The sequence below is a fragment of the Amphimedon queenslandica genome, unplaced genomic scaffold (assembly GCF_000090795.2).
Source record: "Amphimedon queenslandica unplaced genomic scaffold, v1.1 AMPQUscaffold_13251, whole genome shotgun sequence".
NCBI classification, from domain to species: Eukaryota; Metazoa; Porifera; class Demospongiae; order Haplosclerida; family Niphatidae; genus Amphimedon; species Amphimedon queenslandica.
The window spans coordinates 33,742-53,814 of NW_003546513.1; the positions used below are offsets into that span (position 1 = coordinate 33,742).

Consider the following 20,073-nt stretch of genomic DNA (forward strand, 5'->3'; position numbering starts at 1 on the left):
AGTCCCTAACAACAAAGGATGGTGTGAAAATTTCTTGTTATTTTATTAAACAGCAACCAAACGAAAAGGCTCTTTCCTCCCCCACTATGGTGTATTTCCATGGCAACGCTGGTAACATTGGTCACAGATTACACAATGCCCAAGTATTGTACCGTCACTGTGGGTTCAACATACTACTGGTGGAGTACAGGGGCTACGGGAAGAGTGGGGGGTCACCCAGTGAATCTGGTTAGTAATTAATAACTGGACACACCTCCTTTTAATTGTAACGCTAGGTTTGTATTTGGACGCTGAGGCGGCTATGGAGTATGTAATGTCAAGACGAGATATCAATCAAAGGAAAATAGTTTTATTTGGAAGGTCGTTAGGTGGAGCTGTTGCCATATACCTTGCTGCTTCACCAAAATATTGCAACGAGTAAAGAACAATAATAATAATAATAATTGTTTATCTTGTTGTTATTGTTAGTATTTTGGCTTTAATTGTCGAGAATACATTTTCAAGTATTCCTCACATGGCTCAGCTCATGGTCCCTGGAGCAAGCTCCCTTCCTCGCCTGTTTTTCAAAAACAAAGTAACTGTTGTTGTTTATTTGTAAATATTGTTTTTGTGTAGTTTTTAAGTTATTATGAAATAAAGAAAGTCAGAGCTCCTACTTTATTTCTTTCTGGTCTAATGGATCAGTTGATTCCTCCTCAGATGATGATGGAGTTATACCAGGTACACGCACACTCATTCTCTCTTTCTGTTAATGCCTATCATTGAACCACTGCAGGCCTGCAGTTCACCTTTAAAATACATTGAAACATTCCAAAGTGGCACACACAATGGCACCTGGATGTGTTACGGATACTACGACCACATTAACAAGTTTATGGCTTACGTGAGTCCATTATTTATCAGATCAGTATTCATTAATAATTATTAATGTATTAGGTATTACACACACAGTCTGAAAGAGGTACTAATAGTGCAGGTGTTGTTGAAAATGAAACTGAAAATAAATGGACTGACGATGATGTTACTGTGCATGTTGATAGAAGGAATTGATTATTAAATTTTGTTACTAATCACTTTTTACAATACTCACTGTAGTGTGAAAAAAAGGAAAAAAAAGAGGCCCTGACCGGATTCGAACCGGTGATCTCCTGTTTACTAGACAGGCGCTTTAACCAACTAAGCCACAGAGCCAGACACCAACTATTTGTGACCATAATTGACAAAACGTACCTTATGGTGGATTTTAAAATTCATCATTATGATGAAAAATATGAACCTTTGAGTGCTCTATTAGACAACTACTGTTTCTAAAAGTTACATAGTAACTTTTTCCATCCTCTGGAGTAATTTCATGATAAATGGAGTTCAGAATGTTAGATTTTTAAGGCTATAAAGACCAATTTTCCTATCCACCATAAGGTACCTTTTGTCAATTATGGTCACATTTGTTGGTCAGAGTTAGAGTAACGAGAAAGTACAAGGAGGCTAATTATCATTAAACTAAAATTAACTATAATAAATAGTTACTCATAAATAGCCAGTGAAGTTAATACAAACAGACAGATGCAGCTAATATTCTAATGATATACTAATAATATACTGAAGTACGGAAAACAGTTAAGACTCTTCCTCTTGCTCTTTAGCAAAATTAATAAACACCTAAACAAAAATAATAAATAATAATAATAATAACAAAAATAATAAATAATAATAATAATAATAATATAATTACTTGATCAAGTGTGGTTTGACTGACACTGTAGTCTATTATTCCAAGTTGTTCTTTATTCTCTTCAACTTTTCTAAACAAAGACGACCAATTCACTCCTTCAGCTGGTATCTGATAAGTCACTGAACTCTAATATATAAGAAATAACATCCCATTCGTATCCAAACAATATACTAGTAGTATACTAATAATATCCTGATAGTTACCTGATGATGTTCCAACAGTATAGATCCAGGGAAAGTTTTATTAATGAATTGCTCCACAGTGTGAGTGTCACGATAGGAAACGTTCACAGACGAATGAGAAGGTGAAGCAACTTCCCTTGACTGGGACCGGCGGAATGAGACACGACTATTGAAACCTTTAACACCTTCAGACTCTGAGCTTAACGGCTGAACCTTAACTTGTAAAGTGTATCCAGATCCAAATCTAAAGGAGACACCAACTCAAGTTAGAGAGAGAGAGTCACTTACTTGCTCTTCAAGTGCTGAATGCTCCCTAAACACTTAAACTGACCATTGACCATTATAGCAAGTCTGGTACACAAAGCTTCGCACTCTTCCATACTATGAAGGTTATTAGTATTATTATCATTATTAATCCGTTCATTCATTACCTGTGAGATGTCAAGATGACACTCCTTCCTTCTCTAATAATTCCAGTCAGTACGTCCCAAAGGAACCTCCTAGTGGCAGGATCCATTCCAGTGGTGGGTTCATCAAGGAGGAGTATTGGAGGACTCCCAACCAAAGACACAGCTGTACTCAGCTTCCTTTTATTACCGCCACTAGGAATGAAGGAAAATAAGGACATAACATTAGACTCTCCATTTTTAACCCTCTACTATAGTGCAGGGTTTTTGGTCAAATTTACCAAAATTATAAAGGAGAAAATATCTCAATTTGATTACATTTTTTTTCTGATATGTATACATGTACTTCTGTTGCACAAGAAGTTTGAGCTAATTCTGGAGTTTTTACAAATTTTAAAGTTGCACTATGATCAGTATACTTTAGTATACTTCAGTATATCATACCTGTAAGTCCCACATCTCTTATTTGCATATTTAATTAGATCAAGTCGTTCAATTTCAGTTTGAACGCATCCTTTAATGGCTGGCTCAGGTATTCCTCTTAATCTGGCAAACATTGTCAATAATTCTCTTCCAGTCATTCGCTCAATGAGAGCATCAAACTGAGGACAGTATCCGATCCTTTGCTGCACTTCATTCAACTGAGTACTATTAATATATACTGATATACTAATAATATCCTAATAATATACTGACCTTATATTATAACCATTGAGTAGTGCAGTGCCTCCAGAGGGCGTTATGTCTCCAGTTAATATTTTAAAAGTTGTGGTTTTACCGGCCCCATTGACCCCCAGGAGTCCGAAACATTCTCCGTTAGGTATAATGACATTGATAGATCTTACAGCTAATTTACAACCTTCCCGACACCTTGGAATACATGAACAGACTGTGGCTGATACATCTTTGTATTCCTAGAGAGAGAGAGAACATGCTACTCTACAATATGATGGTATACCAGCAGTATATATAATATGGTATAATAGCAGTTTGGCATTAACAGTATGATTAATGTAGTATATGGTATGGTATCAGGCCATACTTTGACAAGATTCTTTATGACAACAGCATCAGATTCCGAGTAATTCTTGAGAGAATTAACTTTATTTCTCTCTTCAACTACATCACTGTCCTCCTGTAATTATTAATAATTATTAATAATTCATACATGTAATTATTGACCTGTATCTCCATATCATTATTATAATTATCATTAATAGAATCAACTTTATTTCTTGAGAATAAAAATCTCTTAAGCTCAGGAATGAAAAAGTTACGCTACAAAAAAAATCATAATAAACCATAACCTCACCCTCTCTCTCTCTCTCACACACACACACACACAGCACAGCACAGCACTACAAGGACAAGTATATGTACAGTGTACATGTACCTCAATGATGATAGCGAGCAGTAAGAAGAACACTCCTTCCAGTGCCATGTATAAATAAATGTGTCCAATACCAGGAGACAAGAACTGGAATACTGAATCAGCATATTCTATACCTCTTGCTTCACAAATACTAATTAATTAATAATTAATTAATTAATAATTTATTAATTATTAATTAATTAATTAATTAATAATGTTGATTCTTACGCTCTTGATTGTGGTGTTTGTTCACACGTGTTCTTGATTCCTTGATTTGTATACATGTTAGCTAATCCAATGGCCAGCCTACACAATAAATAAATAAATAAATAATTAATTAATTAATTAATTATCTTACGCATATGCTGGATGGAGTAGGAATATGTAACTCAAATTCTCTGAAGTGTCGGGATAGTCTGCAACCAACAGGAAGACTACAACTTGAAATATCTGAAGAAATCAATGATACACAACATATACATGCATGTATGTATACATACAATGTACCATTGTACACTGGTACACTGGTACACTGGCACATTGGTACACTGGCACATTGGTACACTGGCACATTGGTACACTGGTACATTGGTACACTGGCACATTGGTACACTGGCACATTGGTACACTGGTACATGTATACTGGTACATGATGTCTTACGAGAGATCCAAAGTAGAAGAATACGAGCATCAAACAGAAACCGACCAAAGCATTTGAGAATATAAAAGAAGTTACATAGTTGACAGGAATGGCCGCCCAGCAGCCTAGCAACTGATTAGAAATGAATCGTTAATATAATAATAACTTAATTAATATTGACATACCACTAGTAGGAAAATGGCTCCTATATTTTCTCCTTTATATCCGTCAATTTGAAAAGCAGCAAAGAGTATGACAGTAAGTACAGCTGGTATTAATGAATTCAAAAGATCCCAACAGAAAGTGGCCAGCCAATAGGAGGACGGGTACACTCCACTTACAAACTGAAGGTGCTTGGCCTACAAATAATATCAATATTAATCTATTATTATTATTATTATATATACTTTTGTGTCTCTTTCTTGAACTAAAAATATCACAAAACTTGCAAAGAGAAAGCTGAGTCCAAAGACAGCAGTTGAACTGATTGTGAATCCAAGAAACTCTTGCTGAGCATCAGTGATCTGTAAATTAATTAATTAATTAATTAATATTAAAGGTGTGACATTACTTGTGAGTCAATATTTCTTGGCAGTGGGTTGTTGTGAACAGTGACAGTTAAGTTTGTATTACGACTTCTCAAGTAAATGTTATAAAAGCCATTAAGAGCTGCAGCCACCATGTGGTAGGGCTAATAATAATAATAATAATAATAATAATGATGATGATGATGATGATGATGATAACATACTTGATTATTGTACCAGACAGTGACAGTAGGGGGTGAGTCTGAAGGAGGTGGAGCTTGAGAAGTTTGTCCAATTTGGCACTGATTAGGATCAGTACATGAACACTGAGCAGGAGACTGAGTGAAATCAAAAGACACACCCCTACAGGAAGCATTGGCACTGCAGACATCAGATAAATAATTGTAATTGTAATTCCAGTCAGCATTAGCACAGGAGGGCTGGTCAGCCTCTAGTGCTGAACACAATTCTGACAAAGAGTTGATCCTTGAGGAGGAATTGAAACTTGAATTAGTTGAAAGAGAATAAGAAAGAAATGAACAAGTTTCATCAGTGTCATTCTGACAACCACAGGTAGCATAAGTAGGACCAGTGGAATGTAGTACAAATCCTCCCTTTGAAGGAAAAATACATGTACATGTACTTGTACATTCGTATAGTAAATGTCTCACTTGATATCTCAAACTGAAGTCATACACATCAATCTCAGTGCTTAGATCCAAAAGTCTCTCAGCCACAAACACATTGACATCATCAAGGGGGCCAGTGGGAGGGACAGGATTTAACATTTCATCAATTGAGACAGCAGGGGGTCTGGGACAGAAGTCAGTAGCAATGGCATTAGCTGAAGTATCAGATCTAGTGGCAGTGTCTTGAACATAAGGATTAGTGCAGGTGGATATGCTGTAACTGTAATCTTTAGCTCTGCAACATCTGGTCAATATGTAAATATATCAATAAAATAACTTATTAATATTACTGGAGACACTCCGGACAAGGTCTGTAACCAAAACCCTCGTTAGAAGGACAAACAGAACCACCACTCATTAATTGACTCTATAGTATACAGAAATATACTGAAATGTACTGACATATACACTAGTAATGCATCATAGCTTTAAAATTTCATAATAAATAAATACTAGTCAATATTATTATAATATAAGCAATTATAAAAATTTAGAAAACTCAACTTTTCATTAATGACCTGGGGGGCAAAGCCCCCAGGTCATTTTCTTACCAAAATCCGGCCAAAATCCCTGTACTATAGTACAGGGACTTTTGCCCAATTTTGGAGCAACTTTAAAAATTCGTATAAAATCCAAACTTGATCGGAATCAGCTCAAACTTTCTACACAACATAAGAACATGTATATGTATCAGGAAATGTAATAAAAATTTAGAATTTTAAACTTTTCATTTTTGCCAAATTCCGGCCAAAATCCCTGTACTATAGTACAGGGACTTTTACCCAATTTTGGAGCAACTTTAAAAATTCGTATAAAATCCAAACTTGATCGGGATCAGCTCAAACTTTCTACACAGCATAAGAACATGTATATGTATCAGGAAATGTAATAAAAATTTAGAATTTTAAACTTTTCGTTTTTGCCAAATTCCGGCCAAAATCCCCGTACTATAGTACAGAGACTTTTACCCAATTTGGAGCAACTTTAAAAATTCGTATAAAATCCAAACTTGATCGGAATCAGCTCAAACTTTCTACACAACATAAGAACATGTATATGTATCAGGAAATGTAATAAAAATTTAGAATTTTAAACTTTTCATTTTTGCCAAATTCCGGCCAAAATCCCTGTACTATAGTACAGGGACTTTTGCCCAAATTTTGAGCAACTTTAAAAATTCGTATAAAATCCAAACTTGATCGGGATCAGCTCAAACTTTCTACACAACATAAGAACATGTATATGTATCAGGAAATGTAATAATAAAAGATACAGTCTACTACTTACCATAGTTCTTGAGGCACAGTATTTGTCCAGTAATTGATACTTATAGTTACAACAATTATTAATATTACTGCTGTTAATTAATGCAGTGCTATTAATCATCTCATTAATAATATCAGTCATATCAGAATATCTCGTTAGACCCAAAATGTCGACATCTCTAGACTATAAAATTATTAATTAATTAATTAATTAATATTACTTACACTAAATAAAGAAGAGTCTCCAAATTGAGCATAAAAGAAGGTCCTGTTGTCAGAGAGTGCAGAGTTCTCAATGGTGAGGACCCTACTGGGGTCGTCAGCATTAAAGCCAGTGTTAGTAACTCCAAGAATGAGGCCCCAGAGGACAAACAGGAGGGGAATTATCAGCTGCCAGATTATGGCTACCCAGAAACGAAGAGAGTTGTAAAATCGTTTGAGAAATATCGCCCAAAACTGCTGACACCACAATTTGAAACCAGTGTTGAGGGACACATATGACGACTTGAAAGTACCTAATGTAAGTCAGTATACTATTAGTATATTCTAGTATACTAACCATAAGCTCCATGTATTGCAGTCTCAGTATCATCAGCTAATTGGAGTATTGATGGCCGACCGGTTGTGGGTGGGGCTGGAGTTGGTGCTGGTGTTATTTCATCAGCTTCATCATTAGCAAACACAACTTGAGCGGTTTGGGTCTCATTAACATTGTCAGTATCTGTTCATTATTATTATTAATAGTATCAATCAATCAATGAATTACCCTCTATATCCGTTATAAATGCGGTTTCATTATTTTCCTTTGGACGAACAAACGGTTTTGACTGAACTGGGGACATTGACCTAATGAATAATTAATTAATTAATCAATTAATTAATTAATTAAGTCACCTCTTGTTGTCTAATAATATTTCGTCAGTTCCTGAGGACACTCTAATAAACACTTCCTCCATTGTTGTCACGGAAACACCAAAACTGTTGATACCAAGTTCCTCTTTACGACCTAACAACAATTAATACACGATACAGCCCATACTTTATACATTACATGCAGTTTATATATTACAATAGACGTACTGTCCAGTATATCAAAAAGGTCAGGGAATTGTTGGGTGGATTGTGCTGGTAGCAGGAAGGAGAGTTCCGCCCCCACATCAGTGACCTGTTCTGCCCCAGAGACTGTCTCCTTTACCAGTGAGGTCACTCTACCTGAATCACACGAACTGCCTTTCACCATTGTCATGTGGTAGCCCACTCCGTATCTATGGAAACAAGCAAATGGGGAGGGGCTCCAGGTACAAGTAGATTACCTGCTCTTAAGGAACAAAGAACTGCCACTGCACCTGAGCTTTCCCTCAGACATTATCGCTATCCTGTCACCTAACAGGTCTGCTTCATCCCTAAACCACACTCACATATGAACCACTCCTAAACCACCTACTATCTATACTTACATAAAGTGTGTAGTCAGTAGAATGGTTCTTCCTTCTTTGTGTTTGGTCAGTAGGTCCCAGGTAGCTCTCCTCGCGTAAGGATCCATTCCACTCGTTGGTTCATCCAATATAACCACTTCAGATCCACCCACCAGAGCAATAGCTACACTCAGCTTCCTCTTCATTCCTCCAGAGAGGTTCATTGACTTGACACGCCTCTTGTCCTTCAGTAACAAATCATCAATCAAAGTATCCACTTCTGAGCTTATTCCAGTACTGGGAGCTCCCTTTAACAAACAATAATAACAATAATAATAATAATAATAATAATAATAATAATAATAATAATAATAATAATAATAATAATAACAACAGTAGTACCTTAAGTCTAGCAAAGAAGTGAAGGTGCTCTGAGACAGTGAGTCTATCAAAGAGGACGTTGTGTTGAGGGCATATCCCGAGGTTACGTCTGATGATGTCAATGTCACTCACAACACTTAGCCCATTGATGTAGGCGCCTCCAGAGGTAGGAGGGAAGAGTCCTGTTAGTATGGACATTGTGGTGGTCTTCCCTGCTCCATTGTGGCCGAGGAGAGCAGTGATCTGTCCTTTATACATTTTAAGGGAAAGACGGTCTACAGCAACTTTCCTCTTTCTGAGTGTCTATATCAACCGATAATAATTAATAATAATTAATGTTAGTTACCCTCTGGTTGTATATTTTTGTTAATTTCTCAATTTCTATTCCAGCTGGTATATTGACAGGGTCTGGTTCGTGAGCCTCAGGATTGAAACCTTCATCAGATCCACCCAACAGCTCCTCAGACTAGAATATAATAACGTAGTCAATAATAAATAATATTTAATTTTTACTTTAATATTTCTGGATCTTTTCACTCCACACCAATATGAAGGAAGAAAAGGGAAATAGAATGGTTTAGGGACACCATACTCTCCTGGTTTGACAGCATCAATATACCTACATGCAGTACACATTGAGATACAGTCCATGTAAAATGAGCATCTCTTACCAGTAGAGCAGCATGTACACAAAAGTGTCAATGGCCAGCATAAGAACAATCCATCCCATGTGGATGGGGTCATCGAGGGACAATGGAGTGGCAAAGTTAGAGAAAGTGAGTCCTTCTTGTCTCAGCTCCAGTATGGAGAGGACAGTCACTCCAAATCCAACACAGGAATTAGGTATTATACAAACACCTAGCTTAGGACCACTAGCCAAGGACAAGTATTAATTAATAATAATAATAATAAATTAATAACGTACAGTGAAATAGACTCGTAGTTTGGTGCAATGAACAAATAAGGAAAGTAAGCCACGAACCAACAGATGAAGCCAGCCATGAGACCAATCCTTGCTGTAGAGAACCAAACACTGGAAGAAGAGAAGAACCATTAATGATGTATACAGTGGCCACTAACCTAATGAAGAAGCAGAAGGATATCCCCGAGAGCATGTACATTGACAGATACACAAAGACTAGGAAAGGATTGCTCTTGGGGAACACGGTAGCAAACTACAGGAGGAATCAGTAACCATGGTGACAGTGGGTGTGGCTAACCCTTAGCATGAGAGTCATGATGATTGTTGGTATGAGATAGAACAGGAACTGTTTCGTAAACCATGAGGTCCAGAGGACCCAGTTTGATAAACCCATTATCTTCATAGTCTCCCTTATACGAGTCTCCTTCTCCAGTACCAGCTCCTAATTATTAGTGGGTGTGGTCAATGGGTTTTGGCTGGTGGGTGTGGCTAACCTTAACAAATACTCCAGCTGAATAAATGAATGAGAGAATGACAAACAAAGGTAAAATGAAATCAACAATAGTCAGGAAGATATCTCTCCGGTAAGGAGGGTAGGGGAATTGCTATAGAAAAAAAAAATTTTTTAATTGAAACACGACATTACGTCCTTTTAACCATGACCTCACCCTGACTTGCACATTAACGTCGACTGGTAACCCAGTTGTGTGTTCGACAATAGCTTCATCTACAATCTTTTGTAAATGAAGAAAGCCCTCGTTCAAATAGAAACTGAAAATAAATAATAGTAGCAAAATAACAAACAAAAATTTAACAAGGCAATAAAAATAATAATAATTTTACTTTGGTCTGATCCTAGCGCCTCGCGGTTGGAACCTTCTTGAGACAAAGTCAGTGAACCAGGTATCAGAAGGGGCTGGGTTCTGTCTCAGTCGTATGGAGTACTCAATATCAGTACTGTTAATAGGGTCATGGAAGTATATCGCTATTGATATAATAATAATAATAATAACAACTATTTACTTCTATAATAATAATGATAATAATAATAATAATAATAATAATTCATATTATGGTACCTGCCCCCTCCAGAAAGCATCCCCTGAATCTCTCGGTTAAATTATCATTTCTAATGGCAGCTATGAAGTCTTCTTCCGTATCCACTCCAATCAAGTTACCTCCAGACAGTGCTATCTTGGGAGCCATTATGGCAGTTATACTTTGTACTAGATATAACATAAATATATTAATAATGATCGTTAATATTAATAATGATCGTTAATATTAATAATGATAATTAATAATGAACACATGACATGGTACCTATTGAGTTATTGCCAGCAGCTGGAGCATAATAGACGTTATAAGGAAACTGTATGTTGTTGAGGTTAGGGATGACTAGTGGATCAGATTCAAATGTTACAAAACACCTGTCCTCGGCTGTGAAAAGCCCCAACCTGTGGCAGTATCAATTAATTATTATTGATTGTTATTATTATTAATTAATTATTATTGAGATGCTTACATTAATTAACTCTATTCAAATCAATGAACAGTAACATGGTATGACCATTACATAATGTTATATAATAAATAAATAATACACAGAGTCAGAGACCTCTAATAGAGACAGACTTATTTCACAGTGCATCTGTACATGTATCTATCAATATTGTGTGAACTGCTAACCTAAACCCGACAATAACTGCTACAGCACATATTGGTACCAGGATTTCAAATATGGTACCAACTGGTCGCCTTATCTGAACAGAAACACAAATATACACGTACACGAGCATGAAGACAGGTACATACTTGTAATATAAAGTTCTTCCAGAGTAGAAGGAAGAACTGAACAACAGTTAACCAACAAGCGCTGCAGATACGGCGGCCAGTGGTACTGGAGCTGCTGTCAGACAATACAGGAGACTCTGTGGTACATCCCACCTCTTCGTCCATCCTTAAACACTGGCCTCTCGCTCCTCGGGGCCTGTAGGAAAAGAATGAACTCAAAAAGAATACTTGAAATTGAGAATTTTTCACCTGCTGGATAAGGAGGTGTGGCTGCTGACTGTAAAGTAATTAATAAATAATAATTACATAACATTACATGACAAGTAGCAATGAATCTAATTAACTTTTCAACCAAAGAAACACTGTTACTAATAATAATTATAATGATGATAATAATAATAATACTGCTACTTAGGCAAAAGAGTGTCCACAGTTGATAATGACAGGCACAGTTAGTTCAGTAACTCCTGGATCTCTGTCTGCTTCAATGAGTGGCTCATAGCTAAAGACAACTTCAAACCCAATCTTAGCATCAATATCCTCTCTTGAAGGAATGGCTCCAAACTTTAGTACAATTCGACCTGGTTCCGATGACAATACATAATCACTTTGATCAGCTCCTAATGATACAGACTGACTCGAATCATCTAACAGATCACTGGTGTCATCAAGAGATTTTAAGACAAAAGAACCTTCTGGAATGACGGCTGGACAGAGTATTTCCTTGAGTTTCTTAGAAGAGGACAACTGATTAAATGAAATGGTCATGCTATAACTGACCGGACTGGTTATGGAAACAGGTACGAGAGAAGGTTCTCCAAGTGTTAGTTTGGGTACATTTATCAACCTGATGCGTGGAACCACTTGTATGGCTACGTGTTGGATCTTAAAACGAACTAGGTTAACATTGACATCTGGTTTAAGCAGAATATGGTCACACCCTCTACACCTGATGGTTTTACGACTAATTAATGGAAGTGGGTGGGGCCAGAGATCCTTAACATGTGATGGCTGGTGGGAGGGGTCCAACAGTTTCTGTTGAATGGTCGTCAAACTGGAAACATCAACTGGTTCAGTGTAATAGCTGTCAGGAAGACGAACAGGATCCTTAGCTGAGAGAGCAACACTTTGAACCTGTTTCACCACACGCTGGACCTCGGGGTCCTTCTTGTACTTACTCGTATCAAGGAGAGATGAAAAGGGGCGTGGCTTACGACCAGATACCTGCCGAGACATATTCTGTGAGGAAACCCTCTCATAAAGGTCAAGATCTTTATAATACGACAGCAGTGCCTTGTAACGGTCTTGGAATGGGTGTGGCTTTTCTTTAAAATCAAGCAGGGATCGTTTGTCAGGTATATCAACCTCTCGTGTGGTCCAATGGCAGCTGGTACAGAACAGGTAGTACATTTTAGTGGAGCCGGGGCTCTTTAAGGAGGACGGAGTGAGGGACAACCTTTTACTTGTCTTTGGAGTGAGGGCAGTAGACTCACCAGTCCCTTCTTTAGTAGGAGAGGCGTCAGTCTTACCGCTAGAGGTGTCTGGGGCTGATTCAGATTTACCAGGAGGAGGAGGTAACTGGACAAACCTGGTGGCCAGTGGTGTGGTGCACATCGGGCACTGGTAACAATGGGTACAACGGAACTTCTTAGCTTTAGCATCAGTTTGTGGAACAGAGTCGTTACAGGAGGGACAGGATATACAGGTCCCGTCAATCTGTACGGAGACACAGTCCATACACCTGAGGAGCTTACAATGTCTACAGAAATACAGTGACTCTATACCAACCAGTCCAGAGCAACGGCACAAGTAAAGGACATAACGCTTGTACTCAAGGGCCAGAGGAATGGAGGCCATTTTGATTGTTAATAACTAGTTAATAACTTTAATTAGATCTAATATTCATGTAAAAACAGTTGCAAGAGACTGGATAATTGATGATACAAAATACATTAACTGATTTGCTGTTTAATTGATTAGGAACTGGTTAACATCATCAGTGCTTCCATATTGAGGAGGGGGAGCTGAAGGAGTAGCAGCTGCTGTTGTTTCAAAATGATAGACTCTTCTCTGCCTCTTCCTTCCACAGACAGAACAAAGGCACACGCCACAACTTAGGCAAAATATAAAAACCTAACATTAATAATCGTAGCTTCACTTTAACAGCCTCTCTCTCTCTCTCTCTTACAGTAAAAGAAGATAGAGACACAAAAGTGATTCCAATTCCATTGATGATGTTATTAAATGCACCATATAAAGTTTCATTGCAGCCCTGGACCAACATAATTAATAATAATTAATAATAATCAATAATACTTTACCGTTTTCCAAACAAATAGAGAAAATCGAGTATTATCAACTTTAAAAAAAAGACACTTTGAGTCTTGACCTGCGTCAGTGTCTTGGTTACACATACAACTGGGAGGTGGTCCATTCTTGATAACATAATGAGAGTTAAGGAACAACCAATCCCAGGGACTTTTATCACCACAACAATCAAACTATAATGATAGTACAGATCATTAAAGGATTCAATACTAACATACATACAGTATGTTGTATAAAATCCACAACAGTGTTAATAGTTGGATTATAATTCTCAGAATCATCTGACGAGTAATTCATAATCATATTGTGGAAGGACTTGTTCATGTTGTTCTCCTGTGGTGGGCATTAATTAGAATAACCATATACCCTCTACTTACTATTCTACTATTGTGATTGATGAGCCACACCCCTCCAGCCATCAGTAGACCAACCAGACCAACAATGTAAAAAGAATACTACAAAATAGGAACAAAAACACAAAATATTACATAAAAGGGTCTTTCGTGAATAATCGGGACACAATCCCTATACTACAGTACAGGGATTTTGGTCAAATTTTGTCCAAAAATAAAAAGAAGAGAATTCTCCATTTTAAAGATATTTCTGATGCATATACATGTACATGTACATGTACTTATGTGGTGTGTAGAAACTTAAAGTTCGTTTCAATAAAATTTGAATTCTTTACAAGTTTTCAAGTCCCTCAAATTTAGCCCAAATCCCTGGGGATTAATTTTGACGTTTTCTTGAAATGGCCATAACTTGAGAAATTAAAGTCGGAATCAGCTCAAACTTTCTACATGGCATAAGGACATCAATGTGTATCAGAAAATGTAATAAAAATTTGAGGTGATTTCAGAGCCATTTTTTGAAAAAAACCATGGGCTATAGCCTTGGGTATTTTTTAAAAATTGGCCAGTTTTTTAAAATGGTCATAACTTGAAAATTCTTTGTCAAAATCACCTCAAACTTTCTACATAGCATAAGGACATCAATATGTATCAGAAAATGTAATAAAAATTTGGGGTCATTTTGGAGCCATTTTTTGAAAAAACCATGGGCTATAGCCTTGGGAATTTTTCAAAAATTTTTGTGCTTTCTTAAAATGGTTGTAACATGAAAACTGAAGTCGGAACCAGCTCAAACTTTCTACATGGCATAAGGACATCAATATGTATTACAAAATGTAATAAAATTGAGGAATTTTATCCTTTTCAATTTTGATAAGATCTCCATACTATAGTACAGGGAATTTGGTCCAATTTTGAAGAAACTTCTTTTTAATCATTATTCTCACATAAAGCAACAGACACCAGTTTCCAGTTGCTGCTCCAATTATTCCAACAATTGACATTATTAGTACAACCAGTCCTACAATCATGAGTGCAATGGAGGGCAGGGTATAGTCTTCTTGTGTTAAACTGTCCAAGTATTTATGATATATTGTTAATAATATACCAAAACCACTCAAACCAATGCCTAAAACCTGAATACAAGCAACAATGGGATAATATCAATACAGCAATTAGCATACAAGGTAGAACAGGTTGACACAGACGAGGATAATTCTTGAACAAATCCCACAACATCCTAAGGACTCATCCGCCATTTTGTTTCAATTAACGAAAGGTGTGGCTAAAAGTTTATAACTACTAATAACTAGTACAGTTTATTAAATACAAGTTAATTAAAAAGTCTCCTCAAACAACTACAGATTCCTTTTCTTCAACATATTCTCTTAGGACAGGGCCAGTTGGGGTAGTCTCAAGTCTGGTATATCTATACTCTCTCCTCCTTCCATCAGATAACGCACAACAACACGTGGCACAACTTAACAATAGGACAAAAAACTGAAACAAATAAAAGAAATAAATAAATAAATATTGTACATTAATACCTGGAGTGCAGAAAAACAAAGAGCTGATCCTCCAAGTGCCAGTACATTATTATGAACAAAATCGTAAAAGGTTTCGTTGCAGCCCTATTATTGAAGGAACAGTAGACCCTACATATCATGACTCTATCATGTATACTTGTTTCCAGACACTAAAGTCAATCAAAGGGACAGAGATACACTTGTCACTGTCTTCATCGCATTGACAGCTCTTTGGTACACCATGAGCTGCTACATACAATGGATTGAACACCAGCCAGTCTGTAGGACCAGTGAGACCACAACACTTGAACTGTAATAATAATAATAATGAATGAGATTCATTCTATCCCTGTTCTTACTGATTTTTGTATGAAATCAATCACTTTGTTAGCTCCTTTATTATAATGATCTGATGTAGTAGTTGTTGTATAGTTCTGGATGTATACCAGTATCTGTGTATCAACTTGATCTTGCTATTGTACACATACACAGACAGCAATAACAATAAATCAATACAGCTAGGCTTCAACGTACTATTTTTCCCAAGAATACAAAAGACATTATAGCAGTGACAATCTCCGCTCCAATCAACAGAAATACAAGAAAGCAATACTAGGATTGAATATAGCAAAGAATTTGAGAAGTATAGATCATCCATGTTAATAAACTTACCAATGATAGGAGACAAGCTGAGTTAGCTACAGATCCAAGAATAGCAATGACAGCTGTTATGAAAAGAATGACACCAATTATCAGTATTATGACAGAAATAGCAACAAGATTCTTTCCAGCAATATTGTTAACTGTCTGCTCCTCAACAAGAAGAAATATGCCCACACCAATCGGAACAATAGACACAACCTAAGGAGGTGAAGCAAGATAACCAAAAGTGGCTCGCAAGGCTAGGGCCAGTAAAGGCTGCAATGGACTGACCAGGTAGAGCAGGTTTATAAAGACAAGGAGAGTTCTACCACACACACCAAGAACGTTATCAGCCATATCCTTCTTCTTGTTCAAACAGTAAACACGCAAAGGAAGATGCTTTAGCATGAAACAATGAATATCATTAACAATAATAATGGGTGTAAATTCCACCCATCGATGTATAAAATTTGTACATCATTACATTTACAAAAGTTTTTAAGAAAATACATTAGTCAGAGGTTGTATAGCTCGTTTGAAACTGAAGGTCGACATATGTCTCTAGACAGCAGTATTTGAGGAGGAAGGAAGTTTGAGAGTTTTATCAAACAATTCGTCTGAAGGAGTTACTGTGACATTAGGAGAAGTGCCATTGAGCAAGACATCTTCACTTTCGCTTGCATGATGCTGCCTACTGAACCTAATGGAGCCTGGTCTCTGTGGCACAACTAACATGCTATGCTTCTTGGGCTTCCGCTCACTGCCCAGGTCTTCCCTAGTGCTAGGAGGCTGGTCCTTAGGGAAGGTGAGCCAAGCTAAGAAGAACAACACTGTAGCCAATAGAGAGCAAGGGATGAAGAAGGACAGGGCATATATGCTGAGATTGGCTCCGTCATAAATCCAACAATTTCCTCTGTCACCTTCACAGGGATCCTGCCATTGAAGACAAGCAACATCAAACAAAGCACCAAATATTAGAGGACCAGGAATGGTACCAAAAATACGCCATATTGCAGACTGAAGACCCAGCGCTAGGGACCTTTGATCATCAGCTACAACCCTGTGCATAAAGAAATGTGATAAATATAACATGAAATATAAGTACCTCATTGTGTAATAGTTGAATGGTATTTGAGTGATGAACACGAGAAACAGAACAAAGATCAGTATGATTACCAATGGAATGAGAGCACTGCAGCTGGTCTCACAGAATCCATCAGTAACAGAACCAACTGTTGAATTAACCGAAACACACGAACAATTACCAAATGAATATACCTATTAAATATACGCATCAAAAATAATAATTCTCTCATAACTAAAATTTGGTAGAGCTAACTCACTCCATCATTAAAAGTAGTGGTACAACCAGCCCTGCAAGGAGAGAAGTAAGTGAGTCCATCTTCACCACAAACTGGTTCAAATGATGTTGAGATACAATCACACTCTTGAGCACATACCTCAGTATCAATACCATCTCTATATAACAATATAATACATTAGCATATCAACTATAGGATAATTATACTACCTTCCGTAGGTTATTCCAACAATATCAGGCTGAGAGCAGTGGAGGAGGAATGCAGTATTGGCTGGTATGACAACAGCAATGAGGATTGTCACAAACAACATGGTGGATCTTGCTTTCATTTTAGTAAGGAAAAGTATCAAAGCCCCAGTAAATACACCAACAGCTAAGAGAGAAGCAAATATTAAAATAAATAAATACTACTGAGGACACTCACTGGCACTAGTGATCCCAATACCACCAGCCAGTAGGCCAGCAACAGTTGCTGTCAGTTTAAACTGAGTCTCCAGGTACTTTGGAGCAAAAGACACCAAACCACTAATCATTACAAATAAAGAAGCAATGCCAAATGCAGAGAGCATAAAAGAAGGATTGAGGAGTAGTCTTTTTATATGTACAGGGAACATCTTGACAGTAACAGTCAGTGTGTCCTCATTTGCAAATTTCTTTGAATATATCTTTGCCATTTCTTTGGCTCTCTCCTTCCTAACTTCAGCACTGTCTGGTAGATATCGGGGGAACATTAAGAATGGTACAGCAAGAAATATGCACATGATACCAGCTAGAATGAAAGACAGCCACCAAGCACCTACCCAAGCTGGGTCTTCGGGACCGAGTGTAGTCTCAACCCACGGGTCCACATACACTGATAACAGGCTGCTACCAACTAGGTATCCAAAAGCAGGCCCAAGGACAGACATTGTGTGGTAGACTCCAATGTGTATTGATAGATACTTGGGGAGTACAATCTCATCAAGGTAAGCCTGTCCAACAGTGAAAAGAGGAGCAGCTCCCACAGCAATGAATATATTACCAATGACAAACATAGTATATGCCCCAGCATCAGATGGTGAGCAGTCCTCAATGAAACTCCTGTTATCCATACAACCTTCATAAAGACTACTCAGGGAGCCTCTGCCATATTCACCAAACAGAAACTGAGGGAGTGCAAATATGAAACAACCAAAACTGAGGACTAAGAGACTGATACCCATCCACCTCGGCTTGTGACTCTTCCCTCCAAAATAACTTATAAAAATAACCGACAAAGTTACACTTGCATCATAAGATACAGCAACAAAGCCAGCAGCTGTGCTATTGAAATTGTATCTCTTTTGAATAGAGGATAAAATGACTGATGTGAAACCTAGAAGAAGAAATGACAGTGAATATAGCAATTGAGACAAGCTGAAGGATATAATGCACTAAAATTGACCATTAATGATTATTGCCTACATGAACAGACACACAACTGTGCCTCTTAGGAGATTACATTACACCATCATCATATCATTCCTGCTCTGATCAATAACACAAGCACTCCTCTTCAAATACCACAAATACCCAACAGCAGTAGCTATTACTACTATAGACCATGCAGGAGTGAGTCATTACAGAATGTGGAGTGTGTAACATAGCAAGAGTAGGAAATGTTTGAAATACATAAATGGTGATGGTATGCAAGGTGACAAGACCAAAAGTACAAAAAAGATAAAAATATGCTAATAATTAGTTGAATGCAGTGCTAAAGAGAGTAGTTAATTACACTCTGACCACAATTCCATGGATTTTAAACATTAACTGATCTAAACACAAACAGAAGCCTGGACTATATCAAAGACAAGATTCAGTACAATACATATATGGACTCATAAAGCATTATTAGATTTCATAATTAAATATTTTGATTATGAGTCATGTCCTTATAATGGAAGCAAGAGGGAACATATGTACATGGACTCCAACCTAATGTTAGCAATCACAATAATGAGTTGAATCATTATCCACATCATTTGACCTAGTTTCACCTCAAAGTGGGAGATAATTGTCATCTAATAGATTATGCATAGATCTAGTCTGTTGATAATGTATAAGAGTGTTTTTACAGAAGGACCTAGCTCCTCCTTACATTAAAAGGAGCAAACACCATACACACACATATATATAGCTATATATGTAGGTACTTACCAGATACAATAGCTCCTTGCAGAAATGCAAAACAGCACAATAAGAATGTGAAGAACTTCTTTCTAGCAAACAACCGCTGGAACAATGCTGGATGACACGGACCACATCCAAAGTAATATAGCTTGGACAGCTCTGGAGGTACAGCCTCTTCACTTGTTGCTTCAGTCTGGCTTTGCTCAGAGCTGTCGGCTGGTTTTGTCTCTGGTTTAAGAGGAGGAGGTAACACACCTGGTAAAGGTTCTTTAGGTAAGGCAAAGTCAGACTGTTCTTCCTCCATGATAAAGAAAGAGAAAGGAAGAGAGAGTTAGACTAGGCACAGTCTGAAGCAATTACAAGAAGCCAAAACAAGACAAACTACAAGAGGAAGTTAGAGCAATGCGCCTGCAGCATATGCAGTAGTGTGCA

The 20,073-nt window shown here is 37.2% G+C and overlaps 6 protein-coding genes and 1 non-coding gene across 7 annotated transcripts in view; 1 reads left to right on the top strand and 6 right to left on the bottom strand.

The window, feature by feature from the left end:
* LOC100641343 (protein ABHD13-like) overlaps positions 1-1,090 on the top strand; it is a 1,360-nt gene extending 270 nt beyond the window's left edge. Inside the window, 7 exon segments of the mRNA XM_019999643.1 lie at position 1; positions 4-228; positions 276-417; positions 469-574; positions 616-720; positions 776-883; positions 937-1,090. The exon segment at position 1 is cut by the window's left edge and continues 270 nt beyond it. Coding sequence (XP_019855202.1) covers position 1; positions 4-228; positions 276-417; positions 469-574; positions 616-720; positions 776-883; positions 937-1,050 — 801 coding nt within the window. The 3' untranslated portion in view covers positions 1,051-1,090.
* A 27-nt stretch (positions 1,091-1,117) lies between these two features.
* Positions 1,118-1,191, bottom strand: Trnat-agu (transfer RNA threonine (anticodon AGU)). The gene has a single exon. It is a non-coding gene; the product is annotated as a tRNA-Thr (tRNA).
* Positions 1,192-1,458: 267 nt separating this feature from the next.
* On the bottom strand, positions 1,459-11,612 carry LOC100641471 (ATP-binding cassette sub-family A member 3-like). The gene is made up of 42 exons (XM_019999641.1): positions 11,576-11,612; positions 11,348-11,522; positions 11,222-11,295; positions 10,856-10,989; positions 10,612-10,758; positions 10,376-10,517; positions 10,201-10,303; positions 10,027-10,137; positions 9,831-9,974; positions 9,691-9,785; positions 9,536-9,643; positions 9,282-9,482; positions 9,124-9,229; positions 8,957-9,076; positions 8,632-8,913; positions 8,272-8,537; positions 8,128-8,217; positions 7,895-8,079; positions 7,709-7,820; positions 7,581-7,660; positions 7,374-7,535; positions 7,040-7,329; positions 6,837-6,998; positions 5,840-5,916; positions 5,532-5,793; positions 5,085-5,474; positions 4,905-5,024; positions 4,741-4,857; positions 4,519-4,692; positions 4,355-4,465; positions 4,052-4,143; positions 3,922-3,999; positions 3,715-3,844; positions 3,504-3,599; positions 3,364-3,456; positions 3,018-3,235; positions 2,766-2,969; positions 2,346-2,516; positions 2,203-2,295; positions 1,936-2,158; positions 1,733-1,858; positions 1,459-1,659 (listed from the first exon to the last, which is right to left on the bottom strand). Exons 2-42 carry the CDS (start codon positions 11,489-11,491, stop codon positions 1,618-1,620), a joined length of 6,075 nt encoding a protein of 2,024 aa, XP_019855200.1. The 5' UTR covers positions 11,492-11,522; positions 11,576-11,612; the 3' UTR covers positions 1,459-1,617.
* A 2-nt stretch (positions 11,613-11,614) lies between these two features.
* On the bottom strand, positions 11,615-13,200 carry LOC100641598 (dynactin subunit 4-like). Its single transcript, XM_003388405.3, has one exon. The coding sequence runs from the start codon at positions 13,181-13,183 to the stop codon at positions 11,738-11,740; it is 1,446 nt and encodes a 481-aa protein (XP_003388453.1). The 5' UTR covers positions 13,184-13,200; the 3' UTR covers positions 11,615-11,737.
* A 10-nt stretch (positions 13,201-13,210) lies between these two features.
* On the bottom strand, positions 13,211-15,289 carry LOC105313670 (23 kDa integral membrane protein-like). The gene is made up of 7 exons (XM_019999644.1): positions 15,189-15,289; positions 14,952-15,140; positions 14,032-14,109; positions 13,877-13,987; positions 13,648-13,827; positions 13,515-13,598; positions 13,211-13,459 (listed from the first exon to the last, which is right to left on the bottom strand). Exons 1-7 carry the CDS (start codon positions 15,261-15,263, stop codon positions 13,295-13,297), a joined length of 882 nt encoding a protein of 293 aa, XP_019855203.1. The 5' UTR covers positions 15,264-15,289; the 3' UTR covers positions 13,211-13,294.
* Positions 15,279-16,686, bottom strand: LOC105313671 (23 kDa integral membrane protein-like). The gene is made up of 7 exons (XM_011407277.2): positions 16,464-16,686; positions 16,203-16,391; positions 16,065-16,142; positions 15,890-16,003; positions 15,688-15,840; positions 15,552-15,635; positions 15,279-15,504 (listed from the first exon to the last, which is right to left on the bottom strand). The coding sequence occupies exons 1-7, from the start codon at positions 16,578-16,580 to the stop codon at positions 15,355-15,357; spliced, it is 885 nt and encodes a 294-aa protein (XP_011405579.2). The 5' UTR covers positions 16,581-16,686; the 3' UTR covers positions 15,279-15,354.
* On the bottom strand, positions 16,592-20,033 carry LOC100641725 (solute carrier organic anion transporter family member 4A1-like). Its single transcript, XM_011407278.2, has 6 exons — positions 19,669-20,033; positions 17,918-18,847; positions 17,704-17,866; positions 17,516-17,651; positions 17,278-17,450; positions 16,592-17,232 (listed from the first exon to the last, which is right to left on the bottom strand). Exons 1-6 carry the CDS (start codon positions 19,943-19,945, stop codon positions 16,734-16,736), a joined length of 2,178 nt encoding a protein of 725 aa, XP_011405580.1. The 5' UTR covers positions 19,946-20,033; the 3' UTR covers positions 16,592-16,733.
* Positions 20,034-20,073: the final 40 nt, after the last annotated feature.